Source organism: Bubalus bubalis, chromosome 2 (genome assembly GCF_019923935.1).
Source record: "Bubalus bubalis isolate 160015118507 breed Murrah chromosome 2, NDDB_SH_1, whole genome shotgun sequence".
NCBI classification, from domain to species: Eukaryota; Metazoa; Chordata; class Mammalia; order Artiodactyla; family Bovidae; genus Bubalus; species Bubalus bubalis.
In genome coordinates this window covers 174,272,964-174,297,932 of record NC_059158.1, presented here as the reverse complement: position 1 = coordinate 174,297,932, position 24,969 = coordinate 174,272,964, and the positions used below count along the sequence as shown (strand labels likewise).

The 24,969-nt window shown below is 53.4% G+C and overlaps 1 protein-coding gene across 2 annotated transcripts; it reads left to right on the top strand.

Annotated features, from left to right (window-relative positions):
* Nucleotides 1-4,361: 4,361 nt before the first annotated feature.
* On the top strand, nt 4,362-24,603 carry SERINC2 (serine incorporator 2). Of its 2 annotated transcripts, XM_044937990.1 has the most exons (11): nt 4,362-4,440; nt 4,979-5,029; nt 16,276-16,437; nt 17,534-17,724; nt 18,160-18,239; nt 18,585-18,722; nt 19,366-19,535; nt 21,282-21,372; nt 21,659-21,800; nt 22,636-22,854; nt 24,024-24,603. In XM_044937990.1, the coding sequence occupies exons 1-11, from the start codon at nt 4,426-4,428 to the stop codon at nt 24,157-24,159; spliced, it is 1,395 nt and encodes a 464-aa protein (XP_044793925.1). In that variant the 5' UTR covers nt 4,362-4,425; the 3' UTR covers nt 24,160-24,603. The 2 variants fall into 2 exon arrangements, with proteins under 2 accessions (XP_044793925.1, XP_025134344.2); XM_025278559.2 differs by lacking the exons at nt 4,362-4,440; nt 4,979-5,029 and adding an exon at nt 8,194-8,331.
* Nucleotides 24,604-24,969: the final 366 nt, after the last annotated feature.

Below are 24,969 nucleotides of genomic sequence, written 5' to 3'. Positions count from 1 at the left end.
GCCTGGGAGGGAGCAGAAAGTCAGGGGGCATCTCTCAACACCCACCCATTGAGTGCACGTGTGTAAGTTCCTTCCACATCTCAGCCTTGGTTCCCCCACTTGTTAAATAAGAGCAGACACCAGAAGTGTTTTTTTGTTTGTTTTAAGTAACTCTTCATTGCACTCTCTCCCCAGCCCCTGGAAGCTCTCATTTTATGTCTTTATGACTTTGACTACTCTAGGGACCGCATGTAAGTGGAATCATATACCATTTGTCCTCTGTGTCTATTTCATTTAGCACAATGTCCTCAAGGTTCATCCATGTTGCGGCATGTGTCAGAATTTCCTTCCTTTCAGAGACTGAATAATATTCCACTGTATGTATTTCTATATGTTAGGTGGTTCTGAGTTTCCTTCAGCTCCAACATCGCAGGATTCCCAGTTCCAAGCACCTGTCCTTGCCGGAGCTGATGGCTGCCTGTGGGTGAGGCCCTTGGCTTCAGGCAGACTTTCCCTCTTGCCTGTGTCACTAGGCAGCTGGGGGGTGGCCCTGAGAATGAAAGGCTTTGATTAAATACCTGTTGCCTTCTCTCTGGGGTTTCAGGAGCCGGGTCAGGGCCTGGGGCAAGGCAGGGGAGCTAATGATGGCCTACCGGAGGCTTGGTTGTCCGGATGAACCAGACCCTGCGCCATGGCCTGTCCTGATTACAGGGCGCCCTCCGCTTCCCCTCCCCAGGGCCAGACCTGGCCTCAAAGCAGCTTCTGCATGCCCAGCTGTTCCGGAGCAGCTGCAGAGACGGGCAGGCTGAGGAATCTAGGGTAGCAGCTGCCAGAATGCGCTGGCTTTGGGGCCAGAACAACAGATACAAGTCACGGTGAAGCCAGCTGGCTTATGCATAGTTCTCATCTGGTGTGACTAGTAGTAACAGCCTCTGTTGCCTGAAGGGGTGTGTGTGTGTGTGTGTGTGTGTGTGATTTTGGCTGCAGTAGGTCCTCACTGCAGCGCACAGGCTCTTCGTTGTGACACGCAGGGGCTTCTTTAGTTGTGGCGTGCAGGATTTAGAACATGTGGGCTTAGTTGCCCCATGGCATGCGGGATCTTAGTTCCCCAACCAGGGATTGAACCCACATCCCCTGCCTTGGAAGGCGGATTCTTAACCACTGGACCATCATCTTTCTACTCCTCCACCCATCCATCTGAAGTCCCTGCCTGAAGTTTTAATCTGTTCATCACGTGTCAAGCGCTGGCCATGACTTATTTCATTTAACCTCACACAGCCCTAGGAGGTTGATACCGTTAACTCCCTTTTACAGAGGAGCAAGCTGAGGCTTGCAGAGTCAAGCACAGCTGGTAAGTGGTCCAGCCTTGTTCTATGCTGGAGCCTGATCTCGTAACCCCTGGTTCTGCGATTGGGTGGGACGTCCTTTAGTTCCTTGGTGGAGGGGAAATGAAGGGGTCCATTGGCTGGATACCTATTTGCCATCCTTGCATGTTGATTGGGGCAGCAACTCTCGTTGCTGCTTGAGGTTCTGCTTCCAAACAAGTGAAAGCCACTGCGGTAGTTCACCTAGATCCATTTACAGGTGGAGAAACCGAGGCCCTGGCAGGGGCAGAGAGCTGTCCAAGGCCATTGCGACAGGGTCTATGGCACAGCTGGGATTAGAACGCAGGTCCAGCCTCCCAGCCAGGCTGTCTCTGGTACCCACGCGGCCTCCTGGATCTTGTATGTGATCCACACAGGCAGAGGGGCATTCTAGGACCTTCCATGCTCAGTCTGCTGGGCCTGGACCCTCACCTACAGTGACTGCCCCTCCCACCTCCCCCTACGGAAGGTGGGACACTCGAAGGTGACCCGCAGTGGCGCAGAGAACAAAACACAAGCTGGAGCTCAGTTCTGACTCTGCTGCTACCTTGCTATGTGGCCTGGGCAGCTCTGCTCCCTCCAGGCCTCAATTTCCCCTTCTGTACAATGGGAGTTGCTGACCATTTGAGCCTACAGGCACTGGGCAAAGGAGGAAGAGCAGTTAGACAGGAGGCAACAAGAGTGTAGGGAGGAAGGGAGGTGCCCTGGGGCTGAAGGACACCCAGCCTTGCCCCTCTCTCCTGGGGAAATGCCTCAGCTTCTGCCGCCCACACTTCCACTACTGGCCAGGGGACGCCGCTTGGCCTGAGCGTTTCCAAGCCTTAGATGACAGAGTTCTCGGTCCCCAAGGCTGCCCTGGGGCTGGTGGTTGCCCTTCCCTTCTCCTGGAACAGTGTTGGCTTCATGGGGGTTTCGAGGAGGCCGAGCTCCTGGGTGGGCGCTCCTGTGGGCGTTAGCCTCACCTGCCCATGTGCACTCACACCCTTACATGTGCTTGTATGCACATGCACACACAAGCCCACACACACACGCCGCACAGCAGGGACTCTCACAGGCTAAGAGAGGCCCGAACCAGTCCTGACTTTTGGGGCTCTTTGTTAGTTAAAAATGAAGATATGCTGAAACAGGTTGGCCACAGTTGTGGTGTGCTACACACGTTTTTACTTAATAAATTAATATCTTTAACATGCACATACACTCACAAATCCAATGCAACTGAGAGAGTCATAAGATAATTGCAGAATTATAAAAGATGAGCTCACAGTGCTGTGTGGTCTGGCGATGGGATACAGTTTTAAATCGTACGATTAGAGTCCTCTTCTTTGCATCTTATCCAGGAGACCCTGGAGCTCGACATCCAGCCTTCTTGGTGTGTACATTGTTTTCTAACATTCTATTATGAAAAATTTCAAGCATCTAGAAAGATTGAAACAATCGTACAGTGAAGACTGACATCCTCATCTTCTGAAATCGACAATGAACATTTTGCAGTCTTTGCTTTATCACATATCTATCTCTCTTTCCATTCACCCATCAGTCCATCTGAATCCACCCATCCATCTATCCATCATCTCTCTACCCCTCCACCCATCCGTCTGTCTTTTGATGTATTTTTGAGGCTCATGAATGTGAGGCCTGGGTCGAATGATGCTCTTTTCCCTCCTCCTTTTCCCTGACGGTAACACAGTCTTGCTGTCCACATACTCACACACACTCACACACACACCTCTACATGCGAAACCCATATACACACACCACACATGATTCTCCCATGTTCTCTAATTCAAGCATGTCCTCTCCTTATTGACATGAACGCGCATATACAAATATCACACATAACCACCTGTGTGCATGCACGCGCACACACACACACACACACACACACGCACACAGAGCTTCCATGTGCATTTGTGGCGGACTTTTGACATCTGTGAGGGAAGCATCCAGAGACCTTCCAGACCTGCAACCCTTGGAGAGTCCCTTGCCTCTGGCAAGTGTCAGGGGGTTCCCAGTAGCTCCTGCATGTCCCACTTTTCTGCTCTCCCCACAGTCTTGTCCCTTACCTTCCAGCCGCATCCCACAAAAAAGACCTCCCAAACGAAGAAGACCTCCCACAAAGGCTCCTTCTGCGGTGTTGCCACATTTGGGTACAAAGCCACCACACTGTCGCTCCAGGAGGGCACGGATGGTGTTGACCTTTTCACACCACATGCCCTGACCTGGCACCCAGCAGGCCCCCTGGTCAACTGGAAAAGGAACAGTGGCAGAACAGTGCATCTCTGGGCAACCTCAGGGGCATCTGTGTCACACACACTCACTGCCAGGCACATACAACACACTCTACCTGTATTAACACACTCTAGACTCACAGTGCACCGTGTGTGTGTGTGTGTGTGTGAATACACGCTGTGTCTCATGCCTGTCTGCTTGTCTTCCCATTATCCAGATGGAGTCACTTCCAGCACCTGAGCCCTTTCCTAAAGCCTTGGTCATTGAAGACCACTGTGAGCACATTTGCTGGAATGGGAGGTCCAGGTGTGGCCCCATGCACATGGGGGGCACAAGCTAACAGTACCAGTTCTGGAGTCTGACAAAACCTGGATTCCATCCTTGCTCTGCACGTAATCACTGTGCAGGTTTCACATATGACTGATGTGAGTGTTACTTCTTGGAGCATCGATTTCCTTATCTGTTAAATGGGAAAACAGTTCCCATCTGAAAAGCATCTTACAGGAGATGCTCTTAGTAGGGTGCCTCGTATGTTGTAAGCACTTAAAAATTGTTGCTGTGCATATTATTATTGCGGTTACTTCAACCTTTGCCTCAAACTCCCGAGCACCCTTTGGGAGGGAGGGCAGCCTTGACAGGGGGCTGTGTGTGGGGACAGTAGGTGGATGGTGTCTCGTTAATGCCTCTTCCCAGATGCTCCCCCAATCCCAAGCCCTCATTACCTACGTGAATATTCATAAGGGATAGCTTCAGTCCTGCTCTGTAAATGGGTCAGAAGCAGGAAGTGGAGGCCAGTGCAGAGAGCGAAGGCAAGGGGACAGGAGGCTCAAAGCCAGAGTGCATCTGAGTCCCCATGGACGGGAGGATGGTGAGAGAGACGGGCAAGGATGGTTGGGAGATACTAGGGGGCACCAGGGGCTTGATCAGGGGATTATTCCCATATTGCACATTTGAAAACTGAGCCCCAATGAGATCAGATAAGAGAACTCTTGGGGTGAGTGGCCCAAGAAGCCAGAGCTTGCTTCCTTGAGATCTGGAGAGTTTAGCATCTGTCTCGGCTGGGTGATGGGCAGAGTGGGATGGACCAAATGATCACTGCAGTTTTCTCTCAATGGACATAGTTTACATGGCATTATATGGTTGGAAGAGCTGTGGTGATCCTGAACCCCAACCCTCCAGTGAGGCTCCAAGAGAATGGGCGATTTGCCAGAATCACACAGCTGCTGACTCCAATCTTGCCCTTGGAGGTGTGAAAGACAGAGTGATTCTGGTCCCTTGCAAGAGATTTAAGACTGGGAGAAAGGTGGGTGGGTTGGTCAGGATACCGAGGAATGAAGCCTCTGTATCCACCTCCTCACTGGTCCCCTGAGATAACTGCAGCAGAAACAATTATCTCCATTTTACAGATGAGAAGGATGAGGCTGAAAGAGGAGGAGGCACCAGGACCAGGCAACACAGTGAGTTTATTGCATGGGGTGGGGAGGGGTCTGCCCCTCTGTCCAGGGCAACGTAGGAATGTGAAAGCCCAGTTTGCCATCGTGGGTAGGGTGAGGGCACAACCTCTGTTTTTCCTGTTCTGGAAAGCTTCAGTCTAAAAAAGTCAGAAGGGGCTGTCTCTCTACACTTGCAAGCATATTAATCCCTCCCTCTTTTCAGATGACTGCCTATTTCTTAAAATGCTTTCCAGACACTCACAACTGTTCTGTGAGGTTAAGTAGGATAATCACGCCCAATTCAGAGGAGAAGTGACCTCCATGATGGCAGAGGGTATGAGAGGCGGGGACAGAACCAGGGTGTCAGGTGTTGCTTGTTGAGGTCTTGGGCGATTTCTTTTATATTTATTTATTTTTGGCTGTGCTGGGTCTTTAGTGCTGCACTAGCTTTTCTCTAGTTGCAGCCAGCCGGGGCTACTCTTTGTGGCAGTGAGCAGGATTCTCTGCAAGGCGGCTTCTCTTGTTGCAGTTCCCAGGCTCTAGAGCACAGACTCAATAGTTATGGCCCCCGGGCTTTGCTGCTCTGAGGTCTGTGGGATCTTCTCAGATCAGGGATTGAACCTGTGTCTCCTGCATTGGCAGGCGGACTCTAGCACTGAGCCACCAGGGAAGCCCTTCTTTTTCTTTTTTTAGAGAATATTTTTATTTATTTATTTGGCTGTGCTGAGTCTTAGTTGCCGGAGAAGGCAATGGCAACCCACTCCAGTACTCTTGCCTGGAAAATCCCATGGATGGAGGGGCCTGGTAGGCTGCAGTCCATGGGGTCGCTAGGAGTCGGATACCACTGAGCGGCTTCACTTTCACTTTTCACTTTCATGCATTGGAGAAGGAAATGGCAACCCACTCCAGTGTTCTTGCCTGGAGAATCCCAGGGACGGGGAGCTTGGTGGGCTGCCATCTATGGGGTCGCACAGAGTCGGATATGACTGAAGCGACTTAGCAGCAGCAGCAGTCTTAGTTGCGGCACGTGGGATCTTTTCATTGTGGCATGCAGGATTTTTAGCTGCAGCTTGCAGGATCTAGTTCCCCAACCAGGGATCAAACCGGTGCCCCCTGCATTGAGAGCATGGAATCTTAGCCACTGGACCACTAGCCATTTTCTACTAGACCAGGTCTTGGAAAGGGAGAGGTTGAGGGATGGAAAATTTGATGCTTGGGGCAGAAATGTCAAAAGATGACCCTGGGGAGGGTGGCCATGAGAAGGATTCACTTCAGACTGCTGAGTGGCAGAATGAGGACACTGGGCTTTTGGGAAACATTCAGGAGTTCATTCATTTGGGGCACTTTCACTGCCTTACTGTGCCAAGCCCTGTGCTGTGCCCAGGTCAGGGGAGGGACACACCAGAGGTGAATCAAATAGTCCTTGGGTGGCTCAAAGTCGCTTAAGGGTCTCAGACTAGGGCTGAAGACATGATTGGACAGAAAAAGAGGCACAGTGGGTATTGTCACATCTGCTTTCACCCAGAGGCAATAGGATGTCGGAGACAGGCCTTGGGTTCTGAGACTGGGGCCAGACTGGGCGGTCTTCTAGTCGGCCCTTCTGAGCTGTGTGGCTTTGAGCAGCAATAGTAGCAACCACAATAGTCATAGCTGATTTGTATTAAGTGCTCAGTTTACATCTAGCACGTCACTTTACTTCTTTGAACCTGTTTCCTCATCTGTAAAATGGGATGAAGTGGGAGTTAATCTACTTCTCAGGGTTACTGTAGCGCCTGAATGGGACCACGTAGGTGGAAGAGTTTGGGGCTTCCAGGTGGCTCAGTGGTAAAGATTCCGCCTGCTGATGCAGGAGCCGCAGGAGACACAGGTTTGATCCCTGGGTCTGGAACATCCCCTGGAGGAGGAAATGGCAACCCACTCCAGTATTCTTGCCGGGATAATCCCATGGACAGAGCAGCTGGTGGGCTACAGTCCATAGGGTCACAAAGAGTCAGACATGACTGAGCACGCATCACGCAGGTGGAAGAGTTTGGTATGAGCTTAGCTGTGTGGTAACTTTAGTTATCTGTGAGGCCATAAAGGAGTCCCATGTTTTAGAAACACAGAGATGCAGGAGGCTAGTTATCCCTACTGGGGCCAGGTAATGGTTTCAGGGCAGTGGCTGCTCTCTTCACTGAGAAGACACGGGATAGGACCAAGAGTTTGAAGGGCTGAGAGGAGGATAAAAAGGACTTTTCAGGGGGAGGGTAACCTGTGAACGAAAGTGTGGAGGAGGGAAAGTGTAGGGTTTGTTTGCAACACAATGAATGGCTCAGGCTGGCGCCCGCTGACTCATCAAGGATGTAGGCAGGCCCAGATCTCTGACCCTGGGGCCAGCTTCGAGGCACACAGATTTCTTCCCTAACATTATCCCACCTGTGGTTGGGTGAGGAGAGAGGGCTGGAGGGTAAAGCGAGTGTAATTACAGAGCCCTGCTTCTGGGTTTCTCCCACCTCTCTGCGGGATGGTCTGGCAGGAATGTGACCCACCCATCCCTCTGAGCTCCTTAGCTGGGGGCCAGGTTTGGGTGTTTCTGGGGAGTGATGAATCACCAAGCGCAACGGGCTCTGGGGAGCATGTGGTCCAAGCCGGGAGTCAGTCGAGCTTGAAGAACAGGTGGATGGAGGGGAGGACAGGTGCAAGGCTGTGTCCTAGAAGGCAATGGCAATCCACTCCAGTGTTCTTGCCTGGAGAATCCTGGGGACGGGGGAGCCTGGTGGGCTGCCGTCTATGGGGTCGCACAGAGTCGGACACGACTGAAGCGACTTAGCAGCAGCAGCAGCAGGGTTCGATTCCCGGCGAGGCCACAACACGACCTCAACACTTCTCCCTACCCCAACTCTTAGCGACCCCATGGACTGCAGCCTAGCAGGCTCCTCCATCCATGGGATGAATACTTCCAGGCAAGAGTACTGGAGTAGGGTGCCATTGCCTTCTCCGGGAATCGAACCCAGGTCTCCCTATTTCCAAACCATCACTTTGTATCCGGACGTGAGTCCAGTTGCGTGGCTTGCGCGGCAGCTGGAATCCCCGGTACCCCCACTTTCCTTACGGTCCCGCCCAGCGCACCTGCCCCAGGTGAGTCCCGGGAGGGCCCGAACACCGCCGGAAAGCGGCGAGCGGTTTCGGCAGGTGGGGCGGAGCCGGGCCGGGGCGGGGCCGGGGGGCGGGGCCAGTCCCGGGCGCCTGGAGCCGGACAGGAGCCGGCGCCCCTCGGCCCGCACCCCGCGACCCGCGCCGCCGCAAACATGGGGGCCTGTCTGGGCGCCTGCTCCCTGCTCAGCTGCGTGAGTCCTGACCCCGTCGCCTGCCCGCGCCGCCTGCCCCTTCTTCGGGCTCGCACTTTTGTCTTGTCTTCTTCCTCCAAATAGTTTCTTCTTTTTCCTTCCTCCAAACTTGTCTTTCTGGGCCCGCACCCCGCCTCCTCGCTCCTCGGGTACCCCGGCTCATCGAGTCCCCCCACCCCCATCCCGGGCCCACGGGCGCCGGAGACGGCTGGTGTCCGGCGATCGGGTTACCGCGGGGGAAGGGGTGGGGCGCCCTGGGTCGGGGGGAAGGGAGTGTCCTGGGCGGGCGCCCCTCCAGGGAACTGGGGAGACTGAGGCCCAGAGCTCGGGGCGGGGATGGGCGCTGCAGCCCGAGTTGGCCCAACTTGGAGTAGTCCTGGCAGTGCGCCTCTCGTCTGCCTCCCGGACGCTCTCTTTGTGTGCCTGCCTGTCCCTGCCCCTCTCTGCCGGGTGTCCTCTGTTTCTCTGTGTGTCAGTCAGGCTGTCTGTCCCTGCCCGTCTGCCTCAGTTTGTCCCTTTGTATGTGTCTCATATCTGTCCGTTCGTTCGTCCGACTGTCTTTGTCCGTCCGAAGCCTCTTGACATCTGTCATTGTCTGTCTTTATGGTTCCGTGTCTGTCCGGGCTATCAGTTTCTCTGTGCCTTGTCCCTTTTTTTCAGTCTGGCTCAGGCCAGACTCCTGGGCACTTTTCCAGTGAACCCCAGACCTTTCCCTCCTAGGCCCCAGGGCCGAAGTAGGGGGTGGGGAGGAAGATCCTCTCTGCCTTTCTAAGCCGATCTTGAGCGAGCTTGAGTCCGTCTTACGGGTTACGCCAACACCGGCCCAACTCTGGGTGGGGAAACCCAGGACCTGAGGGAGGTTGGGGTGTGTGGGGGCGGGGAGGGACTACCTGGTCGTCTGCTCGGGGACCTGGGGAGCAGCCAGCTTCTGTTGGCGCTGCTGCCAGCAGAGGGGAGGAGTGTCAGCCAGACCCCGGAGGGGAGGCCCTTTCTCCTTTCCCCAGCCCCCTTTCCTTTCCCTCTTCCCTTCATTAAATCTGAGGTTCATTCAGGCAGCCCCCTCCCCCTCTGCCCTACACAAAGAGGAGCCGAGAGGAAGGGGGAGGGGGTTCTGGTGGCTGCTGAATCCCAGACTTAACTTTCCTTTGTCCCCGATGTGTGTGAATGATACGATGGGGGTGTTGGGGCCCACAGCTGGGGATCTAGAGAGATGTACTTTACAGCTGTTTTCTGAGAAGGGTGTCTGCACAGAGAGGCTATAGAGTGGGTCCCTGGACCCTTGTCCCCTCTGGGCCTCCATGTTCCCATCTGTGAAGGGTGTGTGTGTGTGTGTGTGCACGCACGTGTGCATGTGCAGGAGCTGATTCCTGAGGTCTCTTCCTGCCCAGTGACACCAAGGTTTGGGTTGGAGCTCTGGCCCGAAAGGGTTTGCTTCCTGGTTGGGGAGGGAGAGTTTCCTTGGAGTTGACTAGAATTCCTTCTATCTGGGCTAGCCTGGGGGTGGGGGAGGTTGTTGAAAGGAAACCTGCCACTTCCGGGTGCCTCTGTCTCTCCATCTGCCTCCCTCAAGATTTAAAAGTGCCCCGCCTTGTTCTTGGCACACAGTAAGCTCTCCAAACAGGAGCTATTGTTATTATCGTTTTAAAAGGTGGGTGGAGAATTCCCTCTGGAACCAGTTGCTGGTCTCTGAGTCAGGCTCCTGCAATGCTGAATCAGAAGGCACCAGACAGGTCTGCGCCAACCCATGGGTTATAGATGAGGAGGCTGCAGCCCAGAGAGTTTAGCCGACTTGCTTAAGGTTGCACAGTGAAAGGAGGAAGATCTGCACAGTCAGGATTAATATCTGATCCCTAGTCTAGGCTTCTGCCCACGTCTCCCCTCCCTTCATATTCTGGGTGTTGAGGGGCAGGGTTGGCCCAGAGTAGAATCAGGAGGTTCCGGAGATTGCAGGTGTCTAATGTCTGCAAGGGACCTGCCCCTCCTGTTAGGAGCCTCCCCTTGGCATTCTGATGTTTACCGGGTACTTACTGCATGCCAAGTGCTGTGCTGAGCCCTTCACCGGTGCCATTTACCCACCCATCCCACTCCCCCACCACTGTGACAGAGTTAACTTATTTTGCAGATTGTGATACTGATGATAGCCGCCATTGACTAGGTCCTTACTGTAGGCCCAGAATTCAGAGCCCAGCGGTGTAGTGAGCATTCTGTATATATCCTTTCATTTAGTCCTCACAGCAACCCCAGTGAGGAAGTTAACATTATTCACAGCTGAGGAAGCTGGATCAGAGAGAGAAGATGATTTTCCCACAGCCACGTAGTATTAAGTGGTGCTGTTGGGCACTGCTGGATAACCAATAACAGTGTTTCAATGGACACTTGCCTGAGAGGACTGAAGTTCTAATGAGGGGTTGTCAGGCATCTTTAGGGGCAACATTTTGGCATACGTGGGTCCCCTTGGTCAGATGCAAATCTGTCACAGCAAGTAGGGAATGCAAGTGGCTCTTTTATAAAAAAAAAAAAAAGAGTTTTATGTATGTACCTATTTTTGGCTCTGCTGGGTCTTCATTGCTGAATTGCAACTTCATTTCTCTAGTTGCAGAGAGTCAGGCTACTCTCTAGTCACCAAGTAAGGGCTTCTCATTGTGGTGGCTTCTCTTGTTGCTGACGGGTTCTAGGCAAGCGGTCTTCAGTGGTTGCAGCTCATGGGCTCTCGAACGCCGGCTCAGTAGTTTTGGCACATGGGCTTCGTTGCTCCGTGGCATGTGGAATCTTCCCAGACCAGGAATCAAACCCGTGTCCCCTTCATTGGTGGGTGGATTCTTATCCACTGCACAACCAGGGAAGTCCACAAGTGGCTCTCTTGGTCAGTGTTTGTGCTGGACTGAAGGTGAGTCCTGCCTGGCCAGGAGGAGATAAGATAGACCCACTGGGGATGTGAGTCACCAAGCAGGTCAGCACAGGGTGAGTTGGACAGTCAGCAGATACTTAGGTATGGCCTTCTACAGGTGAGGGAGTATGAAAGACCTTCACATCAGACTGGTTGGTCTGGATCCTGGCTTGGTCTATTCTCAGCTGTGTGACTTAGAACCTCTCTCCTTGTCTGTAAAGTGGGGTGCACAGTGGTACCACCTCTCAGCATGTCGGGAGGGTTCTGTGGGACTTAGCCTGCAGCTGGTGTGCAACGGCTGTTCTGTAAGCGCCCGCCAGTAGTAAAGCACCGGACACCACATTTGAGGAAGTGGGGAAGCTGCTGAAACCCATGGCTGTCTGATGGGCTCCAAGCTGCTTCACTGCCCTGCCTGGAAGCCCATTTTATGGCTGAGGAAACTGAGTCCCACAGGGGAGAAAAAAGACTTGTCTAAAGTCATCCTGCCAGCTGGTGGCAGGGGCATGACAGGGCCTTCTCCTCTTCACACTGTGTCGGGGAAAGAAGTGTGCTTGAAATAGTCTTGGGCTGCCCTCTTCTCTCCTGTGTTTTGTCTTGGGAGAAGGCAATGGCATCCCACTCCAGTACTGTTGCCTGGAAAATCCCATGGACGGAGGAGCCTGGTGGGCTGCGGTCCATGGGGTCGCGAAGAGTCGGACATGACTGAGCGACTTCCCTTTCAGTTTTCACTTTCATGCATTGGAGAAGGAAATGGCAACCCACTCCAGTGTTCTTGCCTGGAGAATCCCAGGGACGGGGGAGCCTGGTGGGCTGCCGTCTATAGGGTCACACAGAGTCGGACATGACTGAAGTGACTTAGCAGCAGTAGCAGGGTGGCTCAGTTAGTTCGGGGGTGCCACGGAACCTTGCAGCTTATAGATGCTCCGGCCCTGGGTTTCCTGAGTTCTGAGTTCTCCTTTCTGAGAATCTGGCTGGTGCTATAATTCCACCAGTCTAAGTTCTGGTGCTTCTCCATCGCTGCCTTTCCCCTAGGTGCATTTGGGGAGGGCTATATTGTAATCTGAGTGTAGGAACAGTGTAATAGTCTGCCTTGGCCTTTCACGTTGCATCCCAAGCATAGCCTGTGTTGCTGTCAATCTAGAGATTTTCATCTTTCCTGCTTCTGTACCATTCCATGGGGTCAGTAATCCACCACTGTCTGCTGGTGTGGGGCAAAGAGGTCATTTGCAGTTTCTTGATATTCTGATAAGTTCATGCAACCTAAAGCTTCGTGCCTATTTTAGTTTTTTTTTCTTAATTTAAAATTTTTGTTTTTTTTTTAATAATAAAATCAACTTTATTGGGTATACTTTACATTTAACTATATTTAGTTTCATATACCTATTTAAGTGTTACCAGCACATCTGCTCCATCCAGTAGAGAGATCCCTCTAAGAGGGGAGTATCATGGTGCAGTGATGGGCATTTAGTTATTTTCAGCTTCCCCCTATTGTTTTCCTCATGTGAACAGTGTCACTGTGAACATCCGTGTGTATATGTGTGTGCGGGTGTCTGCTTTTACTCCGTGGACTGATATTTGTGTAGGAAGAAGTTGTGTCGGAGTGATCCCCAGAGGTGGGGAGTGGAGATCAGCATGTATGAACAACTGCAAGGATGCTCCAGAAGCAGCCAGGGTGGGAGGAAGGGGCTGTGTGTATTTCTGTCTCCCAAACCTGGTCTCTCTGGCTACCAGCCAGGTCCTTGGAAACCTGAGATTTCAGGTATCAGAAATACCTGGATTTTGATCTCTAAGAACCAGAGTAAATTGAAAGGCCAGCCTCCCTGACTGCAGTGTGGCAGTTTTTCTTGTGTCTCAAACGTCTCAGATGAAAATGGTAACAAGCCAGAGCCCGGCTTGACCTGGATACTTGGCTACTTGGTTCCTGAGATCAGTGCCTGTTGTTCAGTCGCTCAGTCAAGTCCGACTGCAGCATGCCAGGTTTCCCTGTCCTTCACCATCTCCCAGAGCTTGCTCAAATTCATGTCCATCGAGTTGGTGATGCCATCCAGCCATAACATCCTCTGTCATTCCCTTCTCCTCCTGCCTTCAATCTTTCCCAGCATCAGGGTCTTTTCTAATGAGTCAGCTCTTTGCATCTGGTGGCCAAAGTTTTGGAGCTTCAGCTTCAGCATCAGTCCTTCCAATGAATATTCAGGGTCAATTTCCTTTAGGATTGACTAGTTTGATCTTCTTGCAGTCCAAGGGACTCTCAAGGGTCTTCTCCAACACCACAGTTCAAAAACATCAATTCTTCAGCACTCTGCCTTCTTTATGGTCCAGCTTTCACATCCATACATTATTACTAGAAAAACCATAGCTTTGACTATACGACCTTTGTTGGCAAAATAATGTCTGCTTTTTAACCCCATGAACAGTACCTGTTGGCCTCCCTTGGTTCTCTTGGGCACTGAAGGGACTATTTTCATTGCTGGAGTGTTTTGAAATTGAACGAGACTGCCATCGATGACTTAGCAGACCCTGGTGCAGACAGACTTGATCTCAAACCCCAGCTCCTTGGCTTACTTGCAACGTGACCTTGGTCGTGCCATCTCCCTGAGTTTCAGTTTCCCCGTTTATAAATGGGAGGTTACAACATACTTCATAGTGTCAGTGTGGCTTAGTCTAGACAAAGTGCTCACCAGTGTCTGGGACAGAGTACTACTACTACTACTAAGTCGCTTCAGTCGTGTCCGACTCTCTGCGACCCCATGGACTGCAGCCTACCAGGCTTCTCCATCCCTGGGATTCTCCAGGCAAGAACACTGGAGTGGGTTGCCATTTCCTTCTCCAATGCATGAAAGTGGAAAGTGAAAGCGAAGTCACTCAGTCGTGTCCGACTCTGTGCGACCCCATGGACTGCAGCCTACCAGGCTCCTCCATCCATGGGATTTTCCAGGCAACAGTACTGGAGTGGGGTGCCACTGCCTTCTCCCCTGGGACAGAGTAACTCATCATAAAGGGAAGCCATCACTATTATTACTGCCATCCACTTGCTGTGTGATTTCTGGCAAGTCTATTAATCTCTCTGATCTCTTTATGCTTATAAAACACTATTTCTGTCATTTGCTTATCTTCTCACCACCCCACCCCCCAGGTAGCCATGGATAGGAGTCAGGGCTATGGGCGGGGTTTGCAAGATACAACCAGAAATTGATGGATGGGTGGATTGTTATGATTTGGACCCTGAGGGAGAATTTCATTCTGCAGGCATTTCATTTAGCATCCATGCTGTGCTTGGCTTGTGGGTGAGAGAGATAGGTTACAAGGGGCATTCCCAGGGGCCTTTCCAGTCTGAGGGGAGGAGGGAGGAGACGGGAAGGCAGCTGCACCGCAAGCAGAATGTGCAGTGCCCTGTGGCCAGTCCAGAAAGCGGGGGACAGGGTCTCAGGAGCAAGGGACCCTTTCAGCCTCTCTCCACAAAGCTGGTCACTTAGTAGAAGGCTGTTCCTGTCCCTCTCCTCCTTGGGAGGTGGTGCCCAATGGCCATGGAGGCCCGTTGCTCATAGGAAGAACACCAGGGTCCTGTACGTGGCTGCCAGGCCCCACCAGCCTGGCTGACCTCACTACCCACTTGCTCTCAAAGCTTTGGCCACAAGGCCTTCTTTTCCTTCCTCCACACTCAGCTCCTGCCCACCCCCAGAGTCACTGCAGGCTCTCTTCCTTTTGTCTGGAACACTCTTCGTCTTGGCCAGGAGAGTGAGTCCTCACTGTTCAGCTCTCAGCTTTAATGGCATCCCTTCAGGGCAGTGACTTGCCACCTCCCATCTAAACTAGGTCCCCACCGGTCACTCTCATGACAGCACTTACCATGACAGGTGTAAGGATGTGGTGAGTCACTTTCCTACCCTTGAAAACTCCAGGAGGGTGGAACCTGTGTCTCTTGCCCTCCCAACTCTCACATACCTGAATGAGGAGTCAGAGCTGTTTGGAGGAAGAGAAACAGTGACCCACAGATATCTGGATGTGGGCCCGTTTCCTCCAAGGCTGGGCTGTGGAACTGGCTTCTGTGGGGTGAGGCTACAGCTATGAATGGAGTGGCATCACCAGCCCCTAAGCGATTTCAGCCAACCCCTGGAAGGGAGGGGCTGACAGAGGGCAGAGGTGCCTGAGACGTCTCTGCTGTCCAAACTGGTGCAGCCCCAGGGCGGGAATCCCAACCTCTCATATCCTTCATTCCGTTCATTCAGCAGATGTTGAGTGATCAGCACCTGCTGTTTCTTGAGGTCTTAACATATGTCTGGTACCATGCCAGACACTTTACTCTCATTCAACAGATAGTCCCTGAACTCCCCATGATGTGTCAGGCCTGGTTCCCATTTCTGGCACCTCCCTGGTGAACAAAACAGATAAACCCCCCTGCCCTGGTGGAGCTCACAGGTTAACAGTGAGAGGCAGACACCATGAGTCAATGTGAAGCCAATCAGGTGGTTGTCTAAGTCTTTTGGAGAAAAGCAGGGAAGGAGGACAGGGAGCCTGAGGGAGTTAGAATTTAAAATCCTGATTTTATTTTTAAAACTGCCATGTGAGAACCAGGTACCCTCTGATTTCCATTTTATGAAAGAGGAACCTGAGGTTACGAGAGAGTAAGTGAACTGTATAAGGTTACATGGCTAACTAGCGACAGACTTGGCCTTTTGGATTTTTTTTTTCCACTCTGCTTCATCTGAAATAAGAAACAGTGTGACCTCAGCTCTCTCTCTCCGAAGCCACAGTAACCCCTGAGGATAGATCCAGGTTTGAATCTGCGTTCTGTTGCTTGCTGGCTGTGTGTCCTTGGGCGACCCAGCCTCTTTCCAGCCTTGGTCTGCTTGGCCTCTTCCCTTGGGCTTGAAAGTTAAATGGGGTGACATTGGGGGAATAGGTATCCTTCCGTAGCGTGGCATGGGAGGGCTCTGCGTAGGTTTGGAGATACTGACTGACCAGGCAGCAGGCAGTGGGCCCCAGGAGGATGCTGCGTGCTTGGGCGGGGAAAGGGAGAGGAGGCAGAGAGTAAGGTGCCGTCCCCGCCCTCCCGGCAGGCGTCCTGCCTCTGCGGCTCTGCCCCCTGCATCCTGTGCAGCTGCTGCCCCTGTAGCCACAACTCCACGCTGAGCCGCCTCTTCTTCACGGTCTTCCTCTTCCTCGGGGTGCTGGTGTGCATCATCATGCTGAGTCCTGGCGTGGAAAGCCAGCTCTACAAGGTGAGCTGCCCGCGGGACCTGGCCTCTGGCGAAGGCTCAGCTACCAGGGGGCCCAGCTGATCAAGAGGTGGGCAGGACAGGGAGGGTTTGGAGTGAATCACAAATGAAAACCGGTGGACCGCTGAGGATGAAACCCCCTCCATGTTCCCCAAAGCCTACCTCCCCCTTAGCACCATTTGCACACCCCACCCCCGTCCTGGCACCATCCTTGGCTGTTAGCCCCCCCCCGTCCATAAAGGAACACGATTGTCAATTACCAGGGAACCTGGAGATTCATTTTAGCCAGACGCCCAGTTTTCAAGAAACACCAGTTTGATGTTTGGTGGAACATGTTAGCCTTGAGCCCACGGTGCAACTGCTTATAAAAAAGCCAAAAAGTTAAAAAAAAAAAAAAGAGATGGGCAGGAGTGTCCAGCACACCAATGATCCAAGCTTGACATTAGGGGGTTGTTTCTTCACACTGGGAGGAGGGTTTGATCCTCCTCATTTCTCATAAGCCATGGTCCCCTTGGGGAGTCTCATGAATTGTTACTGCCCCCGTGCCAGACAGTGGCCCAGGGCAGGCTCTCCTCACTTTGATGCATAAGCCCAGTTTTGAGGGTCTTGTCTTCCCTCCATCTCAATATTTCATAGCCAGTGACACAATGAGGCCAGAGGTTCTGACATGGTAGTGTGCACAGAGGCATGAATCCCCTGGGGAGTGTGCTAGAAATGCAGAATCTCAAACTCCACCTTAGAGACTCTAGTTCCATAGGACAGGGGACCTCAGCGGATTCTGATGTAAGTGGTAACAGGAGAGCGCTTTGGAAAATCCTGCCATGGACAGTGTGGTATAGTCCTGAGGTTGTGAGATGATAGTAGGGAAATTAACAAGATCTAACTGGATGTCTGTCCCTGGGGGGCTCACTCACGGGACTTGAGCGGCAAAGGTGGGTGGGAATGGAGATGGGTGGTGGATGGAAGTGGGAGGGACAGACTGCCGTCTAGCCCAGGCCTCCTGGGAGAACCTCTTGCCTTGGTGTGGGGAGGCCTGGGCAGAGTCACCTTGGGTTCTGGGTGGGGTGGGGTGTTCCAGCTGCTCTGTCTGTCTCCACAGCTGCCCTGGGTGTGTAACGAGGGGACCGGATCCCACGTCGTCCTGCAGGGCCACATCGACTGTGGCTCCCTGCTCGGCCACCGCGCCGTCTACCGCATGTGTTTCGCTATGGCGGCCTTCTTCTTCCTTTTCTCTTTGCTCATGGTCTGTGTGCGCAGCAGTCGAGACCCCAGGGCTGCCATCCAGAACGGGTGAGGAGGGGGCCCCACCTGCACCCTGAGGCCCTCCCGCAATGGATTTCCCCATCCTCGGCCTGTCTCCAGATCCCACCTTCAGACTGAGAAGCTGCTGAAGGCAGGAGGACACAGCACAGAGATCAGTTCATTGAGCAATACCCATTTCTCAGATGAGGAAATAAAGCCCAGGAAAGACAATACATGCCTACGGTTTCACAACAGTTTAGTGCCACAGAATCCCGGGTGGCCATCCTCACCCCTAATTGGTCCTTCCCTCTGCCCCTTGGGACTTTTTTTAAGGCCAGGACAGACTCTCTGTTTCCATCAGATCATCAGAAAGTCCCTGCCATCTCTCCCAGTACCTGTCCTGTGGGGGTGGGATTCTGGGGGGCCAGCTTTTCCTCTCCCCCTATTCAGCTCTAGTCTGACCTACCCATTTCTGCACCGTAGGTTTTGGTTCTTTAAGTTCCTGATTTTCGTGGGCATCACCGTGGGCGCCTTCTACATCCCCGATGGCTCCTTCTCCAACAGTAGGTGGCCTTGGTGGGAAGGGATGGGGGCTACCAAGAGGAACAAGCACTGGTGGGTACTGCTGTTTGCACCCAGGAGACAGGACTCTGGTGCTTGGCCATGTGGCCTTTGGGCAATTCTGGGGGTTAAGGGGACCTGCCTTGATACCCAACCCTAACCCTGCTACAAAGCATCTCTGTGTGTGGCCTGGGGCTCCCTGAGGGAGGGGACATCAATACGGGGTGTGGCATGAATGACTGTTGAATGTATGAAAGTGAGCGTGAGAAGAGACCCTGCAGGGTGCCTGCCCTAGGCTGCTGCCCCACGGCCGGACCCCCTTGCTTCCCTCCCCTCTCCCCACCCAGTCTGGTTCTACTTCGGTGTCGTGGGCTCCTTCATCTTCCTCCTCATCCAGCTACTGCTGCTCATCGACTTTGCGCACTCCTGGAACCAGCGGTGGCTGTGCAAGGCCGAGGAGTGTGACTCCCGCGCCTGGTACGCAGGTCAGTGTTACCCCGTGGCCTCGTGCAGGCGCTGAGCTAACTGAGGAGGGGGTCCCTGAAGGACGGCGACCTGGAGGGCATCTCAGGCTGCCTCCTGCCTTAGGACAGGAACGGAGCCGTCCATGGCAGATGGAGAGAAGGGTATGTGTGGGCAGGGCGGCTGATCCGGGCGGCTGAGGTGGGTCAGATGAGAGCTGCGCTGGAGGGCCCTGGAGGGGGCCGGTGGGGCAAGCCCTGCAGAATTGACCACACCCAGCCAGACCAGACTTCAAATCACCCCTGGTTATTGAATCCCCAGTAGCAGAATGGGTCCTTTTTCAGATCGATTTTCTGAATCGGTCGAGAAGAAAGGCTCACTTGGGGTTGGTTTGGTTGTCACACCTCCCTGATCACCACGCATCTAGTTCACGCTTTGAAAGACTGTTCTCTATTCATTGTCTTTATATTTATGGTGACCTTATTTGTGGCACGTGAATCATTTTAGTTCAGGGTAGGGTGGGTGCTCAGGAAGACTGGATGAGGATGGAAGTTTAGCAGGCACTCCTTGGAGGAGGAAGCTGGGACCCGAGACCAGATGACTGCCCGACGAGGGATGGGGGTCCTTGTGCCTCCAGACCCACCTGCTGCTGCCCCTCCCTCCCAGGCCTCTTCTTCTTCACCCTGCTCTTCTACGCGCTGTCAATCACGGCTGTGGCGCTGCTGTTCGTCTACTACACCCAGCCCGGTGCCTGCTACGAGGGCAAGGTTTTCATTGGCCTCAACCTCACTCTTTGTGTCTGTGTCTCAATCGTTGCTGTTCTGCCCAAGATCCAGGTGAGAGCCCTGCCTGTCTCTGCCTAACCTGAAACCAGGCCCCTCGGTGTGTGGGATTTCTTGTAGGAACCTTGGGGGCTGGGAGCCGGGTCTCTCCATCACAGAGGCTGGGGCCAAGAGCGTGGGCTCCCAGGTCAGCCTCCCTGGGTGAGAGTCTCGACTCTTGCATTTAGATGCTGACTGTCTTTGGGAAAGTGCCTTAACCTCCCTGTGCCTCTCTCATCTCAGATGTTAAATGGGGACAATAACACTTTTTGGAGTTATTCTCAAATGGAGACCATGTTTGTGAACACAAAACAGTGCCTGGCTTATTGATATCCATCAGGCATTGGCTGCTGTTGTCATTATTTCAGTGTTATCAGTTTTTATGCAAATCAGGAGAATATTAGGAAAGGTCACTAAGTGACCTCAAGAAGTGGTGGTAGAAGGTGCACTTCCAGTTTCCAGTCTCAGACTGTCTGGGATAATGGGTGGGGGCTGCCAACGCCATCTTTTGTTCTTCAGAAAGGAGATCTTCTGAGTCCAGTGGTATTTCATTTTGGGATATCAGCCCATCAGTGGTTTCAGAGGTAGCTTAGATAGTCTTTGAGGGTCCTCAGCAGAAAGGTTGGGAACCTTCCTTTGGGCCAGAGCTTCCTTTTGCCAGTGAGAAATTGGAAGCCCAGAGAGGGTGATGCATCTGTTCCAGGTCACACAGCAATCAGTACTCATTCAGCAAATACCTCTTGGGCACCCACTGTGTGCCAGGCACTCTTCTAGATGTTGGGAATACAGCTGTGAGTAAGAGGAGGAATGATAATAGCTGACAGTTAACAGCATCTATTATGTCATTCAGTCCTCGCACCATCATCATCCCCACTTTCCAGATGAAGAAATAGAGGCTTAAAGGAGGAAAGGGACCTTGTCTAAGGTCACATGGCTAGTAAGGGGTGGAACTGGGGTTTGAACCCAGGCAGACTGGCTCCAGAGCCTGTGCTATTAATCGTAGAGTTCAGATTCATATTTTCAAGTGTGAGTGTGTGTGTGTGTGTGTGTATGTGTGTGTGTATGTATGGTGGGGACTGGGAAGGAACAAGCCAGGTGAGGAAATGAGGCCAGGTGAGATAACTTTGGGTAGTAAGTGCTATGTAAAGAAATAAATGGAATGGGGGCTGAAAGGGAGGTGGGCTGGCAGGGCCAGGGCTTCTGCAGTCAGGGTTTTCAGGGCCTTCTGGGGGTTCTTGTTTAAGCGGAAGCCTGAATTCTAGAGCGGCTGCCAGTGCAGAGATGTGAGGGAGTAGCATGTTGGGAGGAGGGCATGGTGAGTGCAAAGGCCCTGAGGTTGGCAAGGACTAGGTGGAGGCTGAGACAGAGAGGTGGCCGCTGTGGCTGAGGAGCAGTCAGCAGGGAGGAGGTGGCGGGGACGGGGCGGGGCAGGGGGGGTGGCCAGGTGAGGACAGAGGTGGGGTAAAGGGAGGAGAGCTTTATCTCGAAGTGTGAAGAGATGCTGCCCTTGAAGGGTTTTCTCGGTGGGGGAACAAGTCAGTTAATTGGTTAAGAGAAAAAATTAGGGCTTCACCTTTGGATGGGCAAGGTTGGGCAGTAGGTGGCCCAGATGGTATGTTCTCCCAAAGGGTGTGGGGTGGGATGGTGCCAGGGTGGTGGGGGTTTCTGAGGTCCCCCACTTGGGTGTGAGTGGGCTAGGTGGGGGTGGGGTGGGGTGTACCGGGTTTGGCAGGAGTCACACTGATGGGCCGCTCTCACCAGGATGCCCAGCCCAACTCGGGTCTGCTGCAGGCCTCGGTCATCACTCTCTACACCATGTTTGTCACCTGGTTGGCCTTGTCCAACGTCCCCGGTGAGTAGACGCCTGGGTTCCGGGAGGCCTGGTCTTCTTCCTAGGCTGGGGACCTTCAAAGATGTCAGGGACCCCAGCCCCCACCCATTCCAAGACTCAGTCCTTCTGGGAGGGGGGAGGACCCCATCATTCCTGGAGCTGTCTCTGTTGTTTTGTCTAAGTGCTGTCGCCAGGACTTGGACGGTTGGTTGTGTGCCTGTCTGTCCATCTGAGCCCATCTTCTGGGCTCCCTGGCTGCTCAGACCTGGTCTGCGTGGGCTGAGGGTGACCATGCTCCCATCCCCAGATCAGAAATGCAACCCTCACCTGCTGACCCACTTTGGCAACGGGACGGTCCTGGCAGGCCCCGAGGGCTACGAGACCCACTGGTGGGACGCGCCGAGCATCGTGGGTCTCGTCGTCTTCATCCTGTGCACTGTCTTCATCAGGTAAGCAGAGGGTGGGGGTAGGGGCTGGTCTCTGGGAAGGAATCATGATTGGGAGCCCTGAGCCACAAGTGACGGGAGGGTGTGGGAGCCAGGACACCAAGCTCAGCAGGCAGTGCTTTCTCAATGTGATGGAATGGGCTGGAATCCAGGTCTTCATTCACTTTTTTTCAAGATATGTGTTGAGTCTTCAAAATTGTATATGTGTCTCAAACTATTCAATATAGTTAAAAATGTCAAGACCTCATTATAGAAAAGCAATGATAAAAAATCATCACTGTTATTTTTATTATGAAAAGGAGGCAATAGTTAACCCTACTTACTTAAAATGAATAAAAGGAAACCAAATGTAACAGCAGGTGAGCATTACTGCAAACACTATATAATACGTGGGATGAGCCTTTGCAGTACTAGATTCTCCATACATGCTTACCGAAATGGCAGATAAACAATCAGAATAACAGGGGCCGTTTATTTGGTGTGTACTCTGCAAGACACAGTGCTAGGAGGTCACAGTGATATTCCATTTAATCCTTACCAGCCCTGTAAGGGAGGTACTGTTACCTCTGATTTTATAGACAAGGAATCAGGGGCTCAGAGAGGTTAAGTGTCTTGCCCAAGGTCACACAGGAAGTAGGGGAGAGTCAAGGCAATTTGTTAACTCCAGGGCTGAGGGCCTAACCACCAGGTCACCGGCTCCCAAGGCTCAGGGACCCTGGTGCCCATGGTCACTGAGACCAGTGCCATGGTGTGTGAGGCCCCCTGGCACTGCCCAGTTGCTCACCTTGGTGGTGATGGTCCAGCAGCTGTGCCCACATTCTCCCCCCACCTCCCATAGTCTGCGCTCCTCAGACCACCGGCAGGTGAACAGCCTGATGCAGACGGAGGAGTGCCCGCCTGTGCTGGACGCCACGCAGCAGCAGCAGCAGGTGGTGGTCTCCGAGGGCCGGGCCTTTGACAACGAGCAGGACGGTGTCACCTACAGCTACTCCTTCTTCCACTTGTGCCTGGTACTCGCTTCTGTCCACATCATGATGACACTCACCAACTGGTACAGGTGTGTGGACGGAGCCTCCCTGCCCACAGCGTGTGTGCCACATGCCTTCCCTCCGGCCCTGTGCTGGGGCTTTCCTGGCCCCTGCTCAAGACTTGGGCAAGGAGGTGTCTCTCTAGGACCCTCCAGGGAGCCTGCCCCATCTCTGCCTCAGTTTCCCTGCCAGTGCCTGGTCTGCTCAGTAGCTGGTACCTTCGCTGAGTGCCTGAGAAGTGGGGCTCACGGGAGGTGAGGCTAGGCCTGGGCAGGGCAGACCAAGTTTGCAGATCAGGCGTAGTGTTTGGGGTTGTGGGATCACATTTGGGATTCATGGTTGGAGGGTTAGGAGCAGGGTGTGGGGTCAGAATCAAAGTCACAGGGTCAAGAACAGGGTCATGAAGTTGAGAGTTGGGACTGGGGCCATATAAAGTCACAGATTTGGTCATTTGGTTAAAATTGGAGTTTCAAGGCCAGAAAGCCAGGACTGAAGCAGCCAAGTCAGAGAGCGAAGATCAGAGTAACAAGGTTAGAGGCCAGGACTCCGGGGACAGGGCCAAGGGTCAGAATTGAGGTCAGAGACACCAGAACCGTAGTCATAAACTCAGGCTTGGGATTATGGGATTGAGGTTCAGAGTCAAGACTAAAGTCAGGTGCTTCAGGGTCCCAGAGTCAGGGACCAGGGACGAGGCCACAGAATCAGGATCACAGGGTTAGTGACCAGAGTCAGGTCACAATATTACACCAGGACTAGGGTCAGGGTTGAAACTGAAGTCAGGGTCAGGTCTACAGTACAAGGTCAAGAACTGTATTTGGGGTCTTAAGGCCTGAAGCTGAAGCTCCAGTTCTTTGGCCACCTGATGCAAAGAGCCTACTCACTGGAAAAGACCCTGATGCTGGGAAAGACTGAAGGCAAAAGGAAAAGGGGGCTGCAGAGGATGAGATGGTCTGACTCAACGGACGTGAATTTGAGCAAACTCTGGGAGATAGTGGAGGACAGAGGAGGCCTGGCATGCTGCGGTCCCTGGGTTTGCAGAGTCAGACTTAGCAACTGAACGGCAACCACAACAAGGCCAAGTGTCAAATATATCAGAGATAGGACTAGAGCTACAGGGTAAGAGCCAGAGGTGAAGTCAGGGGTCACAACTGGATCCTAAGGTCGGGGCCAGGCTCACTGGGATGATGGTGTGTTCCAGACCTGGTGAGACCCGGAAGATGATCAGCACATGGACTGCCGTGTGGGTGAAGATCTGCGCCAGCTGGACGGGGCTACTCCTCTATCTGTGGACCCTGGTAGCCCCCCTCCTCCTGCCCAACCGCGACTTCAGCTGAGGCAGCCCCCTGCAGCCAGTCCAACCTGGTGCCTTGGGGCTGGTGATGGCAGGCTGAGCCCCCACCCGCCTCCAGGGCTTGCCCCTGAGCTGGGCCCCTCTGTTCTTAGTGCCTTCAGGGAGGACGAGCATCAGATCCCTCCCTGCCACTGTCCCCAGCTCTCCACTTGAGCTGCCGCCTCCTTCCCCTTGCCCCTACTTGCCTACATTCACCCTCTTGCGAAAAAAGGGCCCCTTGTTCTAAGGCTCCCCAGGAGAGGGTCTTGAAGGAGAGAAACACTGAGAGCTGCTCAGAGCGGAAGTGCTCACTGCGATGGGGTGCCTGGCACTGAGGCCCCGGTCTTCCTGACCACGCACCCCGGGACGGCCCATCCCCTTCCTGGACTCCGTGCCTTACTGAGTCTCGCAGACTCCGCCAATAAAGAAGCCAGTGCGTGTGCCTCCCGTGTCTTTGCCCTTTCCCCCTCTAGGTGGGCCCCTTCCTGATTGGGGACCACTCTGGCGGCTGGGAACAATGTCAGGGCAGAGGGGGCTGAGGAGCCAGACCATGGGGGACCTCAAAGGTCAGACAGAAGGGTCCTGGCTCTGCGACTCGGTCATGGAGAGCCTGAGGGTGGGGTTATAGAGGAAGGAGGGGCTTTGGGGAAAGGGAGCCTTGGGGGGTCAGAAAAGGGGGCCCTGGAGCGGTGTTAAGTGATGAGGCCAGAGTCAAGTTGTGGGGGAGGGGGTCATGTGGGTGGCTGAGAGGCTGCCTCTCATCTTACCAGCGCCCACCCGAGGTCTTCCAGGCTCTGCTGGAGCACTTGTAACC

Coding starts and splice junctions, on each gene's coding strand:
- SERINC2 (XM_044937990.1), top strand. Junction 16,438..17,533: donor TGGAAAGCCAGCTCTACAAG/GTGAGCTGCCCG, acceptor CTGTCTCCACAG/CTGCCCTGGGTGTGTAACGA. Junction 17,725..18,159: donor AGGGCTGCCATCCAGAACGG/GTGAGGAGGGGG, acceptor TCTGCACCGTAG/GTTTTGGTTCTTTAAGTTCC.